Below are 16,654 nucleotides of genomic sequence, written 5' to 3' on the forward strand. Positions count from 1 at the left end.
AAATTGTATCATGTTCCTAAGTCTACCAAAACATGCCATCATATTTACCTTACTGGCAGTAACAATCCCAGCTTCAATGAAATTTAGCATTAAGGTTAGAAAAGTGTTTTTTCAATCTTAATTTTTTTTTTAAATTTAAAAATTGAAAATTGCTTTTATAAAGTATGTGTTGATATTTTTTTAAAAAGTAAGTTTGAAAAAAATAATTTATAAAAAATCTTAAAAATTAATATTATTAAATTAAAAAAAAATTAAATTTACTTTTTGAACATCCAACAACAATTTCAAATACACCTTTAATGATAATGTGCTGAAAGATCTACTGAGTCATTTTTTCTTCTTTTTACCAAAGATGAACATAAAGAGAAATTATAACCCAACAAAAGCACAGTCTTGATTAATATTGCTCACTAGTAACATCCAGGTTCTTATTCTCTTTGTTAAAATATCTGTTGTAGTCCATTCATTCTTGATGCCACTGATAACCAACTATGACTGAATTTTCCAGCAATTCACCCAAATAAATAGCTTGTACATGCCACAAAATCTAGATCTATCAAGATTGGAGAGATGCCTTTAAGTACTTAGTGTCATGCCTCTGGCTCCGCTTCTAGAATAGATCATACTAGCAAAACCAGATTTAGATTAATCCAAGAAAATTATTTTAAGCTAGAAACACAAATTAGCTCAAAAGAATCTAAACTAGAGCTAGAAGCTCTCTTATTTTGGAGTTATTTAAAGAAAACCCTGAAACATTAAAAGGGAAGGGCCATCGTCGATCACAGAGGACTGAATGGCAGTCCTTTGATTGCAATAGTAAAAGAGAGAGTGGCAAGAGAGAATAAAAAAGTTATAAACATAATGACAAAAGTGATCTATGTAAAAATTGGAAGCTTGTCTTCGTTGTAATATACTTGCCCATATATTATATGAAAGTGTAAATCCGTATTTCAGGTACTTTGGAATGCTTCAATACCAAAAGAGAGATTTTATTGAACCACAACAAACAAATGGAAATGGAACATAGAATTACTGACTGTATTCAATCATAAACCAGAAGGCAAACCTACAAACAAACAAAAACATAAAATAGCAATCACCAAACACTGAACAGACAACAGAGCAAATACTCAATAAAAATGGTGAGGGTCACTACAATTACTGACCTTTGAAAGGAAAAATTTGAGCAGAATTCTTGAAAAAACAACCTTGTCAGCATTGGGAGCTTCATTCTGAAAAATAGCCTGTAAAGGATGTTTCTCCAGTAATGTTCAAGAACGTTAATCTTAAAAAGAAAAGAAATAGAACAAGTGTATAGAATCTTACTATACTGGGAGAGTATGCAATTTGTGAACGAACCTTAGGTATGCAGCTGAGTTAAAACTTTTGAAGGAATACTTTACCGCCCATAAAGGTCTTGCCAATAGATTAAATCTAGATATATATACTAAAAAAAAGGGTTTATCATATTAAACATGGAAATTGGCCACAGTAAAGTCACTGTTTAAATTTCTGTATACCAAAATATCCTAGGATGATGGGAGAGCAGCTTAGAGAACATAATCAATTTCAGCAGTTGATAAAAAAATAATCATTCTCCACAGTAAAAACAAGTCATCAGAGTAAGACAATTTGGCGTTACATACCAAAGTATTCCCATTTCAGTGTTGAGTGACAAATGTTACGAAGTCAGTTCTGTTGAATCCATTCAAAATCAATTTTTATGTTGGGAATGTGACACAAAATAATTGGAGGTTCAACGGCAACCTGCTTTCAGGCAGGGACATAAGTTGAGAAAAATTCCATGCTTCTAAAAGCTCAAGGGCTAGGAGGTAGTCCAATCGTTCTGGTAGAGCTGTCAGGTTTGAACAAGATATTAACCGGAAAGACTTCAGGTTGGACGGCAGTACCTCGCTTTTCAGTGTTGTCAATCGAGGACAACTGCAGATATCCAATTGTTCCAAGGATGTAAGCTTCCACAGACTTCCCTCCAGAGTCAACAAGGTGAGATCATCAGAATCAACAACTTGTAATGTTTTAAGTGACGATGCTAGGTACTGAATTAGACTATCAGGAAGGTATTTCAGGCGGGACAAGCCAGAAATATTCAAAGAGGATAGAGATGTAAAGCAAGGCAATGAATTCAGTATCATCTCATTGCATCGGACAAGCACTAGGTTCTGGATAGAAGAAATCATCGGAAGAGAATGAATTCCCTTACAAATGGCTACTTCTAAAACAGCAAGATTGCATGGGAGGGTTGGTATCTCATTTATCTTTGGACAATCCCAGACAGTAAGTTCATGAAGGCAAGGCATTTGACCTGCATCAGCTCCTGATCAGAACTCCAAGTTAGGGAATCCTTTATTTCAAGCGTTTCCAGAGAAGGGAATCTCACAAGACTACCATTCCCATAGAAATCATCGTCCATTTGTGTTAAACCACGAAATCCATGGATTATTACCTGTTTGAGTGATGGAAACTGCCACAAGCTTGGAAGAGTTTCACAGTTTTGACAATTGAACAAGCAAATGGAGACCTAAGTTAAAGAGTGAAACAGAACTCAACCAACTGGGTAACCGCTGACCAACATAGTTAACAAATTCTCAGACATTTGAGATTTTTATGAGGTTGAAGGTATTCTTACCTGCTCTGCTAGAGCCCTATGCCGCCAAATGTAGAGGCTTCCTTCTCTCCATTTAAGTGTCAACTTATGAAGACGCTGCTTGCTCTTCATGTCAGCCTCCTTAGCACTCTCTCTTCATTCCTCACATTCTCAAGTTTTGATATGCAAATTGATCCTCTTAGATCCACCGTACTATTCAACTCTTCCACGCCACATCCACTCCTTTTGGTTAGCACAAAGTTGGATAACGTTTAAAGATGTTTTAGTCTCCTCATAACTGGTGGTGAGGAAACCATTCGAGAGAGAGAATCTAGGCAAGACTTCCTTTCAGCAAACGGAAGAATTTTCTAAAACTCGTGCCAAGAGAAATATCAATATCACAAAGATTAATAAGATTCCTGATGCACTTTGGAAGGTCCAGAAACCTTCTATCAGAGAACGGAAGGATCCTTAGCAAAGCTGTGCTGTAGGAAACATTGAAATGCCGCAGATTAATTAAACTGCTCATGTTATCAGGCAAAGTCCGGAGCTCAAGGCACTTTTTTAAGTTCAGGGTCTGCAGATTGCATAGGCTGCAAATGGTATCAGGCAGTATCTGAATACAGGTCCATGAGAGGTCAAGAAACCTCAAATGCTTGGAGTTTCCTATTGAACTTGGTAACTCAGTAATGCTAGTATGGCTTAAATCCAATGTACGCAAAGATTTCAGCTTCTCAAATAAATCATGGGGGATTTTCTTGATATTGTATCTGTATCCACCAAAGAACAGCAAACTACGGACCCTTGTAAATTCACTTACAGTTCTGAAATCAACTAGTTCAGGAGTATCACAAGTAATAGATACGTGACGGTACCTTCTGGACATGGAGGACATCCTGCTAGCATTAATTGAAACATAGTCGCCATGAGTGACCAATTGTGATAAGTCATGAATAAGACCATGCATTATGTACCTTGGCTCATCATCGAATGGATCGGTGTGAGAGAAGTGAAAGAATGACCTGGTCAGTAGATCATCAAAATTATCCTCGCCTAGATCTTCCAGTTGTTTAATTCCTTTAAGCTGAACAAATCCTTCTGCCATCCACAACTGAATTAAGCTTTCTTTATTGTATTCATGATCTCCTGGAAAGATTGAGCAATATCCGAAACATTGTTTCAGATGACTTGGCAATTGCTGATAACTCCGTCTTAGCTGCTGTAAAATATCAATCTTGTCTTGTGGTAATTCCCATATTTCACTTTCTGAGATAAAAGCCCATCCATTTTCATCTCTTACGTGACTTAGACGATCACCCAGAGCCTTCAGAGCCAAAGGGAGCCCCTGGCATTTTATCACAATTCTTTTGCCAATTCGTTCCAAATTCTGAAGCACATGAGAACTCGAGTATGGAAATGCCCGACTCTTAAATAATGACCAACAATCAGTATCTGATAAACCTTTCAAAGAATGGGCAGGAATAGTACCCATCAGGAAACAAACCACTTCACTCCTAGTAGTGACAATTATTTTACTTCCATATGCCCGGGCATTAAATGGAACTCGGAGCATATCCTATTCATTATAGCTCTCGTTCTAAACATCATCCAACACAAGCAAGTATTTCTTTTCCTTTATCACTCGTTGAAGATGCTTCTGCTTCGGATCCATATCAAGGAGAACAAACTTAGCCCCAGTTGCAGATTCTATGATTGCTTTTATAATCAACTTCAGATCAAAGTCTTCCAGAATACAAACCCACATTCGCAAGTCGAAATGCATGGGAATATCCTTATCATTGTAAAAGAGCTGCAGAGTGTTGACTTTCCCAATCCTCCCATCCCGACTACAGGAACAACAGATAACCTTGTCTCCTGATTGCCCTCACATAAAAGTGAAGAAATTAGCTCCTCTCTACCATTCATCCTTCCAAAAATGTTCTGCTCCTCGACTAGAGCTAGTTTGAGGCCTCCTAAATCTAGCCTTATTAATAGTAATACCAAGAGCTCCTTCTCTTAAATGGAGATGCTCTTTCTCCTTTGCTATATTCTCCAACTTCTCAATAACCTCATCAATCTTTGATCCAATCTCATGTCGAAAAAGAAAGTGCCTGGATTCAAGAAAGAGAAGATGTTCTGGTCCTGTGGCTGCAGATGCAAACGCTGAACTTCAGTTGACATCTCGTCTAGTATGTCGTCAGCATCATACGCAATTTCTTTGAGCTCTTTAAGCCATATACTTATTGCTTCTTCAAGTATCTGCCTTTGTTCTGCATCATTCATGACAGCTCGGATGCTCACTAGCATACGAGAAAGTTTGCTGAGCTTTTTTTGGACACCATCCCATGTATCAGTCCAAATTCTTCAACTATTGGAGAGGCTAATTGCTCGAATACCATTTGCATAAAGGTAGACACCGTTGAATCAGCCATGGCTTCTTTCTTAACCATTTGCAACTTGCAACAGAACAGCAAAAATCCAATGCCCAGTACAAAGTTTTCCTTTTTGTGTGTGTTTTATTTTTGTAAGCATTATTGCTGAGAGAGAGAGAGAGGCTAGGAGTAATTCTCCAAGAATAGTAGTACATTTTAGGTGCATTGTGTTCCTTTTTTTAATTATTTTAAGATGCATTCTGATTTATTTATTTTTACTTTGTGTGGGTAAATATAGATAGTTTTGTGAAAATACTTCTAAAATAAACGGATAATTTTTTTATAACTATGCTATTAATTCTTTTTTTTTTTTATAGGTTTTAACAATCCTTCTTAATAGATAACAATTACCCTCTCTAAATTTCCAAATCAGTTTTTTGCCTTTTTTCTTTTGGATTTTTTTTTTTAATTGTTCAGTAAAATGACTAGAAAATCCATCTTTTTCCAAAAGTTATTTCCAGAATTAAAAAGAAAAATTCAAAATTTTGAAAAGTGATTTTTTTAAAAATTTTAGTATTCGGACACGTTAAAAATTGACAATCAAATTCACTAATGCCGTTATCAACTTAACTTTTATTCAAGATTAGTCATATCAATTTTTATTAAATTTATAAAAAAATTAATAAGAAAAAAATAATCTTGCAATTTATTTATTTTTTATTTTAAAATTCTAGTCAACTCTAATTAGTTTTGAATAATCTGACAATACTGAAAAACTCTATTTTTCGCTATCTATTTCATAAGACCAATTTTGCCGTCATCATCGAACTTCATTTGAAATTTAATGACCAAAACTATTAACAATATTAATGAATTTGAACACAAATTACTAACATTGAGATACTAAAGTGTCACGAAAGAAAAACACAAGACTAAACCAAAGTATCAACTTGTATGCTTTTTCCCATAAAGAAAATTAAATAAACTGATCTTATACTTTTGTAGAAAAACCTTCCTTTCTGCTTCTTCACAAATAAATAGTTACACAGCAGCTTGACGGTGTTCCTTTCAACAAAGTTTCAGGAAAGAGACTAACACAGCAATTCATCACAACGTATTAAACAATTGATAAAATCTTAATCTCAATTAGAAAATAAAAGCTAACATCAAATTAACTTTCTGAAGTTAGACAAAGGAGGAGGTCAAAAAGGAAAAAATGTCAAGCCATGCAAGAACAGGAAGCATTTAATTCCAAGGGTTTTTTTCTTTATAATGAGTTTTTAGTTCCAAGTTCACTCAAGAGATATTGGCATTCTTCAGAGATCTGCACACCACCACACCAGCAGAAGTCCGCATCAAATGCTCCCCAATCATAGCTTTACAAGAATCATCTGTCTTGAGATGGGGCTGCACTGATTCCCAAATCTTTTTCTTTTGAACCTGGAGATAATAAATGAGTGGAGATGAAACATGTACTTTACATTGAATACATTCATTTTGAACAAGTAATGTATCGTTGTAACCCAGGTCGAAGGTCAGAGTGAGGTTATTCGCATTTGGGAGTATAGCAAAAGAAAGGTTTTGATATAAAAAGTCTCTTATAAGAGCAACAGAATGGAATGTATATTAAAAAGAAAGACCTAAGTTTTTCAGTTTTAAGAGTTTGAGAATTCATCAGAGACAGAACCAAATTAGAAGCGAAATAGCCCAAAGGTTGGCATTTCACATGATATATGACGATGGTACCACTCTGTTAGATTCTTAAAGCTGCTTTCATACAACAGTTCTAACGAACAGATAGAAATTGTTTGTCAACGCATTTTTCTGCTACATATCTTCCAAGAACAAAATTTAAAATACTAAAAGATTTGAATTTCAAATCAAGGGGGAACAAAATGGATGGTAAATTCAGATTTATTTTTGGGAGAGTGGAAAGGAAAAGTAGAGAGATGAAAATAGGGAATATCTTGCTTAAAGCAAGTGCATTACACCATGTATCCTAAGTGTTTTAGACAAGTACCCTTAAAATTATAACTATGAGATATGTGCCACACATCCAATAGTTGGGTACAATATATCTGAGTAGCCAAGAATTTTCCTAATAGATATAGAGGATGTATTTCTCACCACAGGTCAGCATGTTTCAATCTTCTAAAGTCCAAGTCAGAGAAGGAAGAAAGAATCAAGAAATTGTTGGAGAGGCAGTATTTGTTTGGATCTACATATTTACACTTGTTAATTGTAACACTAGGATTTTCACAAATAATTATAGACTAATAAACATGTGTTTTTTCCATTAGCTTTTCTATCTGTCCTATCAAGCCGACCGATGGATAACTTATTTTCTTTTGTGCTACCACTTCTCTGTCCCTACATTATTTCTCATCCTTCCTCATTCCTTATCTGTCCTACGTCTCATCCAGAGAAAACATTCGAATCAAACTAGGAGATCATTCAATTTAAACCATTTTATGAAACGCTTTAAATTGAGCATGATCTTTTGTATTAAGAAATTAAACCTTTTAAGAGTATACAAGAGATAAGAGCTAAGAAAAAAAAATACACAGTAGAAAGGACCTGGTTAGGGGAAGCAGGATCAGGTTGATTTTCTTTATCATCCTCAGAACCAAACCAAATCCTTTCACCAGGAATTGAATCCATAGGGGGTTCAAGAAGCTCGACATTCTCATGGGAAGCATCCGAAGCAGCCATAAGCATCCCACTTGACTTAACCCCACGCATGTTCCTGGGCTTAAGGTTAGCAAGCACCACTACTTTCTTATCCTGCAGAAACCTTCTAAGATTATCAGAAATCCAAATCCAAACCCAACCCAAGTTTTGAAATGAGATGGCTTAACATGTTATATTGAGCATTTATGATTGGGACTAATAGTTGGCTTAACAAACATATACAGAAAAAAAAGTCTTGATTTGATTAGCAAATGAGCAAAAAAGGGCGTGCACAAAAGAATACAAACCTGAAGATAGTCAAGAGGAATATACTTAACCAGACCACTACATATAATACGAGGCTCAGCCTCCCCAACATCAACCTCTTCCACGTAGAGAGAATCAGCTTCCTCGTGTCTCCAAGCTTTTATAATTTTACCAACCCTTATGTCGAGCATCTTGGCTGCATCTATTGCACTCGGCCCATCATCTGAATTTGACTCGGATGAAACTTTTGCCGCCTCTTCCGCCTTTACATTAACATTTGCGGCGGTGCAAAAGCAAGGGAACCGATTCGTTGCTGTTGCTAATGGTTTGATAATAAACTGACGAATGCGAATTGTATTAATGCTACCAATGCGAGCGTGGACGCCTAAACTCAATCTGCTGCCTTTTATAATTTTATTAACCGCAGCTGCAACTGCCACCGTCGTCGCAGCAGCCGCCGTAGCCATAAGTTATGCCCAAACTAGAAGATAACTTTTATCCTCTGTTCCTTGTACTTGCGACTCAAGACTATCCATGAATAAATACAACTTTGTAACAGAAATGAAAACTACCTTGTACCTTAATAATCTTATTTTATAAAATCTATTATTTATTTAAGCTTAGTTACCTATTTAATATTCAATTTTCAATTTTTTTTTTTTAAATTTCTGTCTGATTCTTTTCAAGATGTTTTATTTTAATTTTATATTATTTTCTTAATTTTAACATTGGGATGAGATTAATTAAACATCAAAATATTTAAGTTTCACTGAGATGGCACCGTACTAATTTAAGCGAAGAATTGATGATTCAGCATATATACTAATCAACAATAATCGGTTCGGTTTTATTTGAGCAAAAATTAAATAATTAAAATTTTTAATTTTATTTATCGGACTGAATTGAACTATTATAAATAATCAAATTAAATTAAATTAAATTAAAAAAATTTAGTTTGATTTATTAGTTTGACCCTTCTAGCTTTTTTGTTCTTTATAATTTGAACTATAATAAATTATAGAATTAAATTAGAAATCACACAGGTTTCTTAAAGTACCTAAAAAGTTGTCCAAACAAAAAAAAAATGTATTATTCTAATCCTCATAAAATTATTATAGACAAAATTGATTCACTGGCTTGAAACATTGACCAAGATAAACCCTAATTTAAAAAAAAAAAAGATAAAATTAGAATAAAAAGAAATCATATTGCAAAATATTTTAATAATGTTGAATAAATAAAGTTTAATGATAAATCTTTGAAAAAAAAAATCCAAAGATGCCAATTTTACTAAATTTTTTAATGTTAATTAAATATGAAAAGTACTATTCAAATAAGACACATTGTCTTGTGCATCAGAGGAGAAAATGAAACTCTGTTCTAAGAATTGCACTCTCTATTAACTCCAATGGATAGATGAGTGACCTCCTTAATTTCTTCAATCCAGACTGCTTCTGAAAGTTTCTTAGATTATTAAGCTACTTATCACCTTGAGAAATCTCATTTTTCACATCAGAAGGGCAAATAGAGGCACCTGTAGGACAAACTATGGCTGGAAAATCTCTTCTTCAGATTTATAGCTAAGGCCTAAAGGCCACTAAAATAGTGATACATATTCAAATATTCTTTCAACCGTTTTTCTTCTCTTTTTCAAGACTTCAGCAACTTTAGGGAAACCAACAATTATAAGACAGAATGTAAAATTTTAGGTTCAGCTGAAACTTTTACATTCATGGCGGTGCCGCAACAAGAAGGCATTCACCAAAATTGAAACTTCATCCACTCTAATAGTCATCTCCTCTGGATATAACTTCTTTGCAGGTCGGCCGTAACAAGATAGTGTGCTCAAACTGGGATACATAGCTGCCCTTGATATCACAGAGAGGAGGATAAGGCTGCAAAAGACAGGACAAGAAGAAGAAAAAAATGTGAATATTCACAACACAGCAACAAATTAAAAAAAGATAAGGTTCCTAGTAAACGGATAACTGTTGCAAGTCTGCCACAAACTTTAGACAAAACAACTTTAAAAACCATGTTAACATGTTTATGTCTTACTCCCCTTTTACCTCTAGATTGTTTCGAAGAACATGAGATGATTTAAATTATTGAAAGATTCAATGCACCCTGACAGATAAAATTATCATAAACAGATTAATTGATACTAATATCCTACTGTATAAAATAAAAAAAGGACAAAAGAAAAAAGAGAAGATTCTCTTAACAAATTAACGGAAAATGTTGTCAAGGAAAAGTATCAGCACAGCACAGTAAAGGTAAACTGACTAGTTTGCATAGTGGGAATTCTATGTTAACATAAAACATCACACAAGTATTTCACTTATCATAGAGAAATTACAAATTCTAAAAACAATATTACTAGAGCTAATTATGAGAGTAGTACCTGAATTATGCCAGTATCACATAAGTTCTTTAATGCCATCAAATATTTAGTCTCCCCTAGGCGGTCTAAATACCGTCTGCAGAAGGCTAATGTTGAGAAGTTCTTGTTGATTGTTGCTAGCAGTTGCTTTGCCCTTGGCACTCTCAGTGGGATATGGCCAACATCAAAATTTTTCATGTAATGGCTGCACTCTAAATCTTCTCTGACATATCCCTTTCCTACACACAGAACTAAGAGATTAATTATCCTAGAACTATGCTGCTAACTCCCTTATTTTTCAAAAGATAGAATAAATTCCTGACGAATGCAACTATTATTACCTGTTGATGCAAATGTTTCAATTGCAAAGAATTCGCCCTCTTCCATTTTTGTCTGCTCCCCTCCTTTCACAATCGGAACAGATTTTCCAGCATGGATCTGATAGCGGCCAATGCTGTGTCCATTCAAATTTCGAATGCTTTTAACTGCCAATGACATTTTCAACTCCAGGTCAAAGATGTCATGTGAACTGGTGGTATAATAATAAATTCCCAGTTTATGTAGTATAAGAGCAAATTCATTGTCAAACCATCTTTTTTTTTAAAAAGCCAAAAGAGTGCTATTGATTTCAAAGTGACAGCAGAATCCCTCAACAGCATATTAAGGGATAGAACTTAATTACTTAACCTATATCTATTTTTGAAAGCTTGAAGCATAAAGCAAAATCAAATGTGCCAAAAAAAAAAAGTTAATGTAGAAATCTTCAATAATATGAAAAGTATTAATACTGGTATTACAATGTTTGCATTCAAAAAAGATAGTTGCAAACTAAAAATAGTTAAATCTAATATGGTAGAATTGGAATAGCGAAACCTAGATTGGAACTTCAACAAACCAGATAACCTAAAACTTTGGAGAACTAGTCAAGTGGTGGAATATATATAATCCAGCAGCCAAACACTCTGAATTCTAATTGAGAAATTAAAGCAGAAATCACATGTACAAATGTAGGAGAAAGCAGTTTTTGCATAACAATGTAGACTCAAACCCAGACGAAAAATATTCTAACCATGAAGAGTGCATACAACCATTTACAACTCAAAGAAACATCATACCTTGAAACACCTTTCCATTAATTTCAACCTCATATGATTCCATGACCTCTTGTATGGCAGCACCAACATCACAAAGACGAACATCAATCCCAGCTTCCTAAACAATCAAATTGTGATGAGCGTATGGCCTTCAGTGCAATTAATTGAGTACAAGTACCATGGTCTTCAGAGTTGTGTAAAATTCAAATTCAGAAATTTACATGTCCAATGATGCTTTAATTTTTCAAGACTTGCTAAATTTCAATCGGTGATACCAGATTTAGAAAGTTATCAATAGATAATGAGGTAGGATGTATCAAACATGCTACATTCCTTTCTAAATATTAAGAGGTGTTAGTGAGATGGGTTCTCTTAGACCATAGCTAAAAAGTAATGTGAGTTTTTGGGAAAGGGAGAAAACAGGAGGATATGAGAAAAAGAAAAAAGAAATAAGGAGAAGGCAAGGTAAAAGAGGAAAAAGAAAATTTCTTCCCCTTCATTTTGGTGAGTGAAAGGAAATATAAAGAACTGAAAGTAATGGACCAATAATGAACAGATGCGCTGGTTAGTCCAGAGAAAAAGGACTATAAGAAGGAGAAACCCAGTAGTCTCTCCAAAAAATTAAGAAGAAGCTACTATTCTAACTTCCTCTCTTTGCTTTCATCCAACTTTATTCAAATCAACCATACAGTTGGCAGATGAAGATACAAAATAGAACATAAAATCCATGCAAAAGAAAGTTACGAGCTTGTTGCCAAAAAGAAATCAGCACAGATGAACATATTGCATCTATGAAGACAAAACAACAACAAAACTCAGTAGCTGTCTAGGGATGGGGAACCGGACCTGCTGGAAAATATAAGTAATTTCACATTTTTTTAGAAAAAAAAATAATAAAAAAGAAGAATCAGTGTGCAAGTACAAGCAAAAAAAAAATAAAGAGAAATTGCACAATTGTCAACACACCTTCAAAGCAATTCAAACATTCAATATCCTATGTCCAAATTGAAGGAAGGAAAAAGAAAAAACACTAGATTACTTAGGTAATTGTAAACACCCAAGCTTCCCTTATAATGAGTACATGAAGAAAACAAATTCAAGACTCTTAAACTCTTAGAAAAGCTATCAAGACGGTTGATTAATTGACTTAAAGGCTATGGCTTTCCTCTACAGAATATAAGCTTGTGAAAGAAAATCCCCAATTCTTCAAAAGTGAGAATCGGATGAAAGTAGATCCTTTTCTTTTTACTTCACAGAACCAAATAGATAGATTTTAAATGTAGGGACAATTGTTATATCACCTTGATACCAGTGTTGGTTGCTTCACGTGAAGCTTCTAATAGTGGGTCAAACATAGGGTTGAATGCCACTGTAAATGCACAGTCCACGATATAACCTGCAAATCAACAAACACAACTTTCCAATAAGGGCCTCAAGTTAAAAAAAAAAGAAAAAAAAAAAAAGAATATTGCGTCAAATTTAATGCCAACATCAGTATAGGTAAAATAAAATAATAAAAGGGTGTTTGGTTCAGCTGTTGAGAGCAGCTGATAGCTGATTTGTTCTCAACAGCTGACTTACACCCGTTTGGTAAAGATTAAAAATTTCAGCTACTGGTAGCTGATAAAAGTCCAAACAGCAGCTGATATAATCGGCTACTCTTTATAGCTTTTTCAAAACAGTTGATAAAACTCTCATATATAAGACATAAATACCCTCATATTTTATGAGATGAAAACCAATAAATTACATGTTATTATCTTTTAAGTTTGTCTTAGGCCCGTTCAACTTAAAAATAAAACCGTTTTTACTTTTCTCAAAAAGCTCCTCTATTTGGTTATGTTAATGACACTTGGCCATTTCTAACTTTTTGTTTTACTAATAAGAACTATTTGTTTATATTAACTCCATTATATTTTCTCGAATTAAACTTGGATTTTCTTTTGTCTTATTGTTTTTCATTTGTTAAGTTTTACGGTATGCAGATTAGTTTATTAAATGAATCAATGAATAATACGATAGTATTAAATGAATCAATAAATAATACGATAGGTTCAAATATTTTTAATAAAGAATTTTGCATCTTTATTAGTTATTCAATATAAGAATAAACTAAAAATACTTAAGATATGTAATGTATGTGATTGATCAAATAGCTTTATAAAAATTGAAAAATAACTAGATATCTTTTTTATAACATTTTATATTGGTAAATGTTTTATTAGTATTATTCTTTTATTTATTTTTTTATTTATACTTTTTATCTGTATGATACATAATAAATTAAGTTATACATGTAAATCTCACCCGTGTTGGTTATTTTACATACTAACAACAACAATTCAAATATATTTTACTAAACACTTATATGAATCAGGTACCTGCTATTAACTACCGGCTATCAGCTACCAGCTTTACTGATCATCTAAACCAAACAGACCCTAAGAGTTAAGTAATATTTACCATCAATATGAGTTCCAAAATCCAACTTCATGACATCATCATACTGAAGCACGGTTTTATCCCCTGAATTTGGGGTCCAATGAGCAGCAACCCTATAAATAAAAAACTTCAATAAAGATACAGCATAAGGAAACTATTGAATTTAATCATGTTCTTAGGAGATGCTCACCAATTCAGAGAACATCCAGTAGGGAATGCAATGCCTGCTTGCAGACCATTCTCTGATATTAATTTACGGACTGTATTCTCCAAGGTCTCGCATAAGTCAGTCATTAACATCCCAGGCTTCAAGATGCTTTTGATGTACTTCCGAACCTAATACCAAGTAAACAAAAAGCCAAGCAGATGTCACAATATGTTAAGTAGCATAGTTACATACAACTTAGAACTAACCTGACGATGAACTTCAGCTGCTTGACGAACTGAATTGTAAATGGGCTTCTCAAGACGCTCCAGCTCTCTCTTCTCTTCAGAGGTAGTCCTCCATAAATTACTGAAACATAATGTTACAATGAATAGTCCAACACAGACAGAGGATAAAAGATGCAGACCTTACACTTAAACACAAATGATGATACTTATTCAATGTTAGGGGGAGGCAAGGAATTTCATTGACAATGGTGACTTCGCTGTCATAATCTAAAAGAAGGCCCTTTTCCTCAATCATTGAAGTTAAACCAGCTTGCTCAGTTGCTTTTGCACTCAAATAAGGAATAACCAGTTAGAGTATCAATTATCAACATTATTGAGATAATTTTCGATCAATGTAAGAATGGCAAAGGACTTTGCTACTTCCCATGCACATTTGGGCCTATACTTATAAAATTCCTCCAGCATAAATAAGTGGAGCAATATCAAGGCAAATACTACTTCGAGTATGAATTTCACAAGACCTTAAATAAAGGAAAAACAGCATATACTTACTCATCTTTGTATTGTTGAATTTCACCCTCAGGAAACTCTCCGGATGGGAAAAGCTCAATAACAGGAACAGAGGGTGGATCTGTCTGCTGTGGCAATTCCTTCTTTTTCCTATGGAATATAAATGCAACATTGTTGAGCATACACTGAAAAGATTAACATGGAACATGTATCAAAGATATAAAAATTTCCTCACTTGCTTTTATTTTTCTTCTTTTTCTTCTTTGAAACTTCTGCAAGAAAACAATTTTCAGATGCATAGAGATGCATTATCAACATAGCATGAAATTCTTGTGAGGATGAAATCATTCAGTCACCTTCTTTTTTATAATGTGCCATGTTCAATAAATAATATGACAACAAATTTTGAATCTCAATCAGAAATGCAACTAATACAAATGGAAACCACAAGGCAAGCACTGAAAACATTGAGAATAAGAGCCAGATTAACAATTAACAGACATCGAGAGTGACCATGTTTCTTTCTTATATTATATCTCCCAAAGACACGTACTTATCAGCACACAATAAGGTTGTTCTTTGTCAAAGACACAGCTATACCCAAAGAAGAAAAATATCTCGGCCAACTCTTTTCCATGTAAGATATATAGTTCATGGAAAATAATTAAAAATGACAAAAAAAAAAAAAAAGGCAACTTAATGAGGATTAATAACACCTTATAAGAGAAATCACCTTTCCCCTCATCTTCATCTTTTGGCATAGCAGTAGAAAGGTCAGAGGATTCATCGTTTTCATTGCTTACTGAAGGCGCTGGAGCCCCATTTTCTGCTTCAGCCCCATTTTCTTCAATAGGGACTTGTTTGTCCACTTTTTCATCTGCCATTGATGGAGACCTGCTTCTATCCAAAAAAAAAATTTACGTTGCAAAGAATTAAATGTTATGCTAACAAATTAAACAAAAATTAAAATATATGTCATAAAAAAAAAGTCATAAGTGGAAAGCTATTCTCAACTATTCAATAGAAATATAAAACTTGAACTAAAACCTAAAACCTAAAACCCTAATAAATTATGAGTTTTCCAGCTTTCTTTGATTCATAAATAAACCTTTTTATTTTTATTTTTTATTTTTGCTTCCTGAAATGCCTTTAAAGTTACACCCTATCTTATCAACAACTCGCCCAAACTCTACTCTGAGTATATTCAAAGGTAAAGCATCCAAAATAAAACCCAACCCAGAAAATGATAAGATTAAAAGAAAAAAAAAAAGACCCAATAAATGTGAAAAAAAGAACTGGGATTCCTGAGCTAAAATCTACAAGAGAGGGAGACATAAATATATCAAATTTCAAAAGAAAGCAAGGAAATTGATACCTGCAATCCTGAAAAGATCAAAACTTCAAAAATCGGAAAAGCTAACGCAGCAAGAAACCAAGAAGGGGAAGTCTCCCTTTCCTAATAAAAAGGTTCAATGCAAAGTGAAAACATAAAACCTGTCCTGGCAGACAGAGACGCTGCTATAGCCTATATGGGCCAACAAATGTATGCCCCTTTTTGCATAGAAGAACCCACTGTTTGTTGCGGGCTTTGATCTACTTAAGTGAAGCCCCTCCCGATGCCTAGACCGTCTTATTAGCTAAGCTATTTGGAGCTAAACTTGGTTTTTTAAGGGGTAAAATACCCTAACCCTTGAGGTTTATTGAAATACACGATTCGATCTCCTAGATTTAATAATACACTATGACACCCCTTAAGTTTGATTCTAGCAATGATCTAGCCCATTCGTTAAAAAATAAAAGCAGTCAATAACGTTAGTAAGAGTCAATGTTTTGTTTATTTTTAAAATTTCTAAACTAACCTTGCAAGAACTTGAATAAAAGTAAAAGATCAACTTCAAATCTCTACTTAATATAGGAA

The 16,654-nt window shown here is 33.9% G+C and overlaps 3 protein-coding genes across 9 annotated transcripts; all 3 read right to left on the bottom strand.

The window, feature by feature from the left end:
- Positions 1 to 899: 899 nt before the first annotated feature.
- On the bottom strand, positions 900 to 5,947 carry LOC8281642 (putative disease resistance protein RGA3). Of its 4 annotated transcripts, none has more exons than XM_048373280.1 (4): positions 3,580 to 5,947; positions 2,648 to 3,501; positions 1,167 to 2,539; positions 900 to 1,066 (listed from the first exon to the last, which is right to left on the bottom strand). In XM_048373280.1, the coding sequence occupies exons 1-2, from the start codon at positions 4,176 to 4,178 to the stop codon at positions 2,937 to 2,939; spliced, it is 1,164 nt and encodes a 387-aa protein (XP_048229237.1). In that variant the 5' UTR covers positions 4,179 to 5,947; the 3' UTR covers positions 900 to 1,066; positions 1,167 to 2,539; positions 2,648 to 2,936. The 4 variants fall into 4 exon arrangements, with proteins under 4 accessions (XP_048229237.1, XP_025014903.2, XP_015580897.2 ...); XM_025159135.2 differs by having other exon boundaries at positions 1,167 to 2,323; positions 2,465 to 2,539; positions 2,648 to 5,947; XM_015725411.3 differs by having other exon boundaries at positions 1,167 to 2,335; positions 2,465 to 2,539; positions 2,648 to 5,947.
- Positions 5,948 to 6,102: 155 nt separating this feature from the next.
- LOC8260469 (aminoacyl tRNA synthase complex-interacting multifunctional protein 1) lies at positions 6,103 to 8,479 on the bottom strand. Its single transcript, XM_002529173.4, has 3 exons — positions 7,956 to 8,479; positions 7,555 to 7,761; positions 6,103 to 6,417 (listed from the first exon to the last, which is right to left on the bottom strand). Exons 1-3 carry the CDS (start codon positions 8,379 to 8,381, stop codon positions 6,274 to 6,276), a joined length of 777 nt encoding a protein of 258 aa, XP_002529219.1. The 5' UTR covers positions 8,382 to 8,479; the 3' UTR covers positions 6,103 to 6,273.
- A 988-nt stretch (positions 8,480 to 9,467) lies between these two features.
- On the bottom strand, positions 9,468 to 16,320 carry LOC8260468 (methionine aminopeptidase 2B). 4 transcript variants are annotated; one of them, XM_048373169.1, is made up of 12 exons: positions 16,112 to 16,320; positions 15,470 to 15,636; positions 14,972 to 15,005; positions 14,779 to 14,886; positions 14,248 to 14,347; positions 14,024 to 14,169; positions 13,855 to 13,946; positions 12,693 to 12,787; positions 11,413 to 11,509; positions 10,639 to 10,782; positions 10,319 to 10,536; positions 9,468 to 9,809 (listed from the first exon to the last, which is right to left on the bottom strand). In XM_048373169.1, the coding sequence occupies exons 2-12, from the start codon at positions 15,618 to 15,620 to the stop codon at positions 9,699 to 9,701; spliced, it is 1,296 nt and encodes a 431-aa protein (XP_048229126.1). In that variant the 5' UTR covers positions 15,621 to 15,636; positions 16,112 to 16,320; the 3' UTR covers positions 9,468 to 9,698. The 4 variants fall into 4 exon arrangements, with proteins under 4 accessions (XP_048229126.1, XP_002529218.2, XP_048229107.1 ...); XM_002529172.4 differs by having other exon boundaries at positions 14,972 to 15,008; positions 15,470 to 15,630; positions 16,112 to 16,318; XM_048373150.1 differs by having other exon boundaries at positions 14,972 to 15,008; positions 15,470 to 15,633; positions 16,112 to 16,318.
- Positions 16,321 to 16,654: the final 334 nt, after the last annotated feature.

Source organism: Ricinus communis, chromosome 1 (genome assembly GCF_019578655.1).
Source record: "Ricinus communis isolate WT05 ecotype wild-type chromosome 1, ASM1957865v1, whole genome shotgun sequence".
NCBI lineage: Eukaryota > Viridiplantae > Streptophyta > Magnoliopsida > Malpighiales > Euphorbiaceae > Ricinus > Ricinus communis.

Coding starts and splice junctions, on each gene's coding strand:
- LOC8281642 (XM_025159135.2), bottom strand. CDS start 4,178: ATGCTCCGAGTTCCATTTAATGCCCGGGCATATGGAAGTAAAATAATT.
- LOC8260469 (XM_002529173.4), bottom strand. CDS start 8,381: ATGGCTACGGCGGCTGCTGCGACGACGGTGGCAGTTGCAGCTGCGGTT. Junction 7,762..7,955: donor TTCCTCTTGACTATCTTCAG/GTTTGTATTCTT, acceptor AGGTTTCTGCAG/GATAAGAAAGTAGTGGTGCT. Junction 6,418..7,554: donor ATCCTGCTTCCCCTAACCAG/GTCCTTTCTACT, acceptor TATTATCTCCAG/GTTCAAAAGAAAAAGATTTG.
- LOC8260468 (XM_002529172.4), bottom strand. CDS start 15,620: ATGGCAGATGAAAAAGTGGACAAACAAGTCCCTATTGAAGAAAATGGG. Junction 10,783..11,412: donor TAATGGAAAGGTGTTTCAAG/GTATGATGTTTC, acceptor TGTCATTGGCAG/TTAAAAGCATTCGAAATTTG. Junction 10,537..10,638: donor TGAAACATTTGCATCAACAG/GTAATAATAGTT, acceptor TTCTGTGTGTAG/GAAAGGGATATGTCAGAGAA.